Here is a 4761-nt window from a genome sequence, read left to right on the forward strand (position 1 = left end):
TGATGCCACCTCCCTTCAACTACATCAACACGTCCCTATCAAGTGATTCCCCACGCAGCCCTCATCAACAGTCACTTCAAGTGATGCACCCACCACCCCTCTCAACAACTTCGATTCAACTCCCACCTCACATCATAGAATCCCCACATTAACATCCTTCGTGATTGCAACAGCCACTGCATCAAGTACCAATGATCCATACTTCCAGACTCAATGCCTACACCTCATATACTCAAGTCACTTCAAGTGATGCCACCACTCCCTCAACTGCATCAACAGTCACCTTCAAGTGATTCCCCACTCCTCAGCCAGCACTTCAAAGTGATGCCACCACCACCTCAACTATCATCAACAGCTCACCTAAGTGATTGCCACCACTCCCTCACTACATCCAACAGTCACTTCAAGTTGAGCCACCCCACCATCCTCAACTAGCAAACAAAATCCCCAGTCTCAAGTGATTCCACCACCTAGCAGCACTTCAAGTGTCAACCACTCACATACTCAGTCCCAAGTGATGCCACCACTCCCCAATGCCAGCAACAGTCCACTTTCAATATCCGACACCCTCACTACAGCCAACCGTCACTTCCAGGATGCCACCACCTCAAACTTGCATCAAGCAGCCCACTTCCAGTGATGCCACCACTCCTAACATCACAGACAGTGACACACTCTCGCAGTCCTTCAACTGACACCCAAACTCCATATCAAGGCACAAGAGCCACCACCTCAACTCTCACACCACTCATTGCACCATCCTCACAACACCCCACTTCAAGTGATTCCACCACTCCCATCAGCAGTCACTGTGCAAGTTGATTCCACCAGCGCGAGCGCGCTCAACGTACGTTTACAGTCACTTCCAAGTGATGCCAACCAACTCCCTCAACTGCATCCAAACAGTCAGGCTTAAGTGATTCCACATCCCTCAGCATCACTGTCCAAGTGATGCCACACCTCCAACTACGTCTACAGTCCACTGTCAAGTGATGCCACCACTCCCCTCAACGGCATTCAACAGTCACTTCAGTGATTCCACCATCGCAGCAGTCACTTCAAAGATGCCACCACCTCAACTATATCAAACGTCACTTCAAGTATGCCACCACTCCCTTCAACTACATCACACACCCACTTCAAAGTAATTCCACCACTCTCCTCAACTACATCAACACCCACTTCAAGTGATTCCACCACTCCTACAGTCACTTCAAGTGATGCCACCACACCTCAACTACGTCTACAGTCACTTCAAGTGATGCCACCACTCCCTCAAACTGCATCAACAGTCACTTCAAGTGATTCCACCACTCCCTCAGCAGTCACTTCAAGTGATGCCACGACCTCAACTACATCAACACCCACTTCACAGTGATTCCACCACTCCCTCAACTACATCAACACCCAGTTCAAGTCAAGTGATTCGCACCACTCCCTAGCAGTCCTCAAGTGATGCCACCACCACCTCAACTACACAACACCCCCACTTCAAGTGATGCCACCAATCCCCTCAACTACGTCTACAGTCACTTCTAGTTATGCCACCACCCTCAACTACATCAACAGCACTTCAAGTGATTCCACAATCCCAACTACACCAACACCCACTTCAATGATGCCACCACTCCCTCCAACACACAACAGATCACTTCAAGTGATCCACACTCCCCTTAACAGTCACTTCAAGTGATGCCACCACCACTCAACTATATCATAGTCACTTCAAGTGATACTTACATCAACAGTCATATCAAGTGATGCCACCACTCCCTCAGCTACATCAACAGTCACGTCAAGTGATGCATAATTATAAGCCACTGTGACCCACTCCCTCAGCTACATCAACAGTCACTTCAAGTTATGCCACCACTCCTCAACACATCAACAGTCACTTCAAGTTATGCCACCACTCCCTCAACTACATCAACAGTCACTTCAAGTTATGCCACCACTCCTCAACTACATCAACAGTCACTCAAGTTTAGCCACCACTCCCTCAACTACATCAACAGTCACTTCAAGTGATGCCACCACTCCCTCAAACTACAGCAACACCCACTTCAAGTTATGCCACCACTCCTCAACTACACCAACACCACTTCAAGTGATGCCACCACTCCCTCAACGTACACCAACACCCACTTCAAGTGATGCCACCACTCCACTCAACGACATCAACAGTCATTTCAAGTGATATTACATCAACATTCATTACAAGTAATGGCCAAACCCCGTCAACTACATCAACACCCACTTCAAGTGATGCACCACTCCCTCAACTACACCAAAACACCCACTTCAAGTAAGTGATGCCACCACTCCCTCAACGACATCAACAGTCATTTCAAGTGATATTACATCAACATTCATTACAAGTAATGCCAAAACCCCCTCAACTACATCAACACCCACTTCAAATGATGCCACCACTCCAACAGTCACTCAAAGTAATGTCATCACTCAGTCAACTACATTGACAGTTACTTCAAGTGATACCACCACTACTACATTGACTTCAAGTAATATTACATTAACACCCATTTCAAGTGATTCCACCACTCCCTCAACTACATCAACATCCACTTCAAGTGATGCCACCACTCCTTCAAATACGTCTACAGTCWCTTCAAGTGATGCCACCACTCCTTCAACTACGTCTACAGTCACTTCAAGTGATGCCACCACTCCCAATGCTACATCGACAGTCACAAGTGATGTCACTACTCTAAGACCAATAATGCCATCAACAAGTGGTACTACTACAGTAATAACAAAAACCTCAACATTTGTAGCAGTATCCACTCCCTCCACTCCCTCACAGGGACTAACTTTCAGAGACACTACTTTGGTGACAACAATCAAAACCCCTGTTGCAGAATGCGGTAAGATTATAACCATCATCTTATGATGGTTTTTGAGAATATGATTCTTAATAAAAAAAGTAGTAGACATAGTATAGAATTATTTATTTTTTTACTTACAAATTAATACCAAAGACTATTGAAATGTGTGAAAATATTGCTGTACATACACAGAATTATTTTATCTTTATTTATCGTAATTTGTGTTCAGTGTTAGAAACTCTGGTGAATGTCATCAGGCTGGAGAATGCCACCAGTATGTTAATCAGTGTGAGTTGGACAGGTATTAACCTGGACCAGCAGATACAGTACAAGGTGAAGCTGGAGTCTGGTTCAAACTCAATCCAGAGTGAGACCTCAGCCACCAAAGCTGTTTTCTCAGACCTTACTCCTGGAACCATATACACTCTGATTATTGAGTACTTATCCTGCAGTATCAAGAAATACATTTCAGCAAACATAATATAAATATAAATATAAACATAAACAGATAAACATAAAGTGTCATTAATGCGCTGAATTCATCTGCACTCGGAGTGGATCTGAATATCACCTCTGTAAAAGGTTCAATTCCAATAACTACGTACAATGATATTTTCTATGCTAGTTAATCAAACAAGTGATTTCGGAATAAATATTTAAGAAGTAACATAAATATTGATGCTTTGGATCAATTGAATGATAGATTTGTATATCTAGGTATAAAACAAGTCTACATTCACACCAGGTGGCTATCATATCGCCATGTGTATTTAGTGGCTTTTAGTAACTTAATTTATTACTTTATTACAGAGGCAGATATCTGTCAAAGAGGAGGTTACACATGCTCAAAAAATGCCAGCTGTGTCAGAGAGGGACCTTCACATACAGTGGGGAGAACAAGTATTTGATACACTGCCGATTTTGCAGGTTTTCCTACTTACAAAGCATGTAGAGGTCTGTCATTTTTATCATAGGTACACTTCAACTGTGAGAGACGGAATCTAAAACAAAAATCCAGAAAATCACATTGTATGATTTTTAAGTAATTAATTTGCATTTTATTGCATGACATAAGTATTTTATTATAGATCACCTATACCAACCAGGTAAGAATTCCGCTCTCACACGACCTGCTAGATAGTTTCTTTGCTTTAAGAAGCCCCTCATGTTCTCCAGCTCCATTCTACCTGATATTAACTGCACCTGTTTGAACCTCGTTACCTGCATACTAAGAAGACACCTCTGTCCACCACTCAAATCAACAGACTCTCTCTCGCCAAGACCAAGAGAACGCTGTGTAAAGGACCATCAGGGGATAATGTAGACCTGTACAAGGGCCTGATCGGGCTACCAGGAACAGAGTACGCCAAGCAGCTTGGGTGAGAAGGCAAACAACTGTTGGCACATATTTATTAGAAATGGGAAGAAGTCAAGATGATCGGTCAATCCCCTCGGTCTGGGGCTCCATGCAGATCTCACCTCAGTGGAGGCCATCCAGATGCGATCCATTGCAAGGAATGGTGAGGGATCAGCCCAAAATACACGGCAGACCTTGGTCAATGACTGAAGAGAGCTGGGCCACAGTCTCAAAGAAAAATCATCTCTCAACACTACGCCGTCAGGGATTAAAAATCCTTGCAGCGCATCGCAAGTCCCTGCGCACGGCCAGCGCATGTCCAGGCTCCGCTGAAGGTTTGCCGACATGACCATGGCATGATCCAAGGAGAATGGCGAAGAAGGTCTGTGGCTTGAGGAGACAACAAATAGAGCTTTTTGCTTTAACACTCCACTGCGCCGTGTTTGGTAGGAATAGGAAGTGGATGAGTTACACCCCAAGAACACACATCCCCGTGAAGCATGGAGGTCGGAAACATCTATATCTTTGGGGATGCTTTTCTTGCAACAGGGAACCAGG

At 44.5% G+C, this 4761-nt stretch overlaps 1 protein-coding gene and 1 long non-coding RNA gene across 2 annotated transcripts in view; one reads left to right on the forward strand and one right to left on the reverse strand.

The window, feature by feature from the left end:
• Positions 1–1169: 1169 nt before the first annotated feature.
• Positions 1170–2405, reverse strand: LOC139023590 (uncharacterized). Its single transcript, XR_011474736.1, has 3 exons — positions 2332–2405; positions 1996–2046; positions 1170–1347 (listed from the first exon to the last, which is right to left on the reverse strand). It is a non-coding gene; the product is annotated as an uncharacterized lncRNA (long non-coding RNA).
• Positions 2406–2571: 166 nt separating this feature from the next.
• Positions 2572–4761, forward strand: part of LOC111957433 (uncharacterized) — a 4579-nt gene continuing 2389 nt past the window's right edge. Inside the window, exon 1 of the mRNA XM_023978256.2 lies at positions 2572–2885. Coding sequence (XP_023834024.1) covers positions 2741–2885 — 145 coding nt within the window. The 5' untranslated portion in view covers positions 2572–2740. The remainder of the gene's footprint in view (positions 2886–4761) is intronic.

This window comes from Salvelinus sp. IW2-2015, linkage group LG4p (genome assembly GCF_002910315.2).
Source record: "Salvelinus sp. IW2-2015 linkage group LG4p, ASM291031v2, whole genome shotgun sequence".
Taxonomy (NCBI): domain Eukaryota; kingdom Metazoa; phylum Chordata; class Actinopteri; order Salmoniformes; family Salmonidae; genus Salvelinus; species Salvelinus sp. IW2-2015.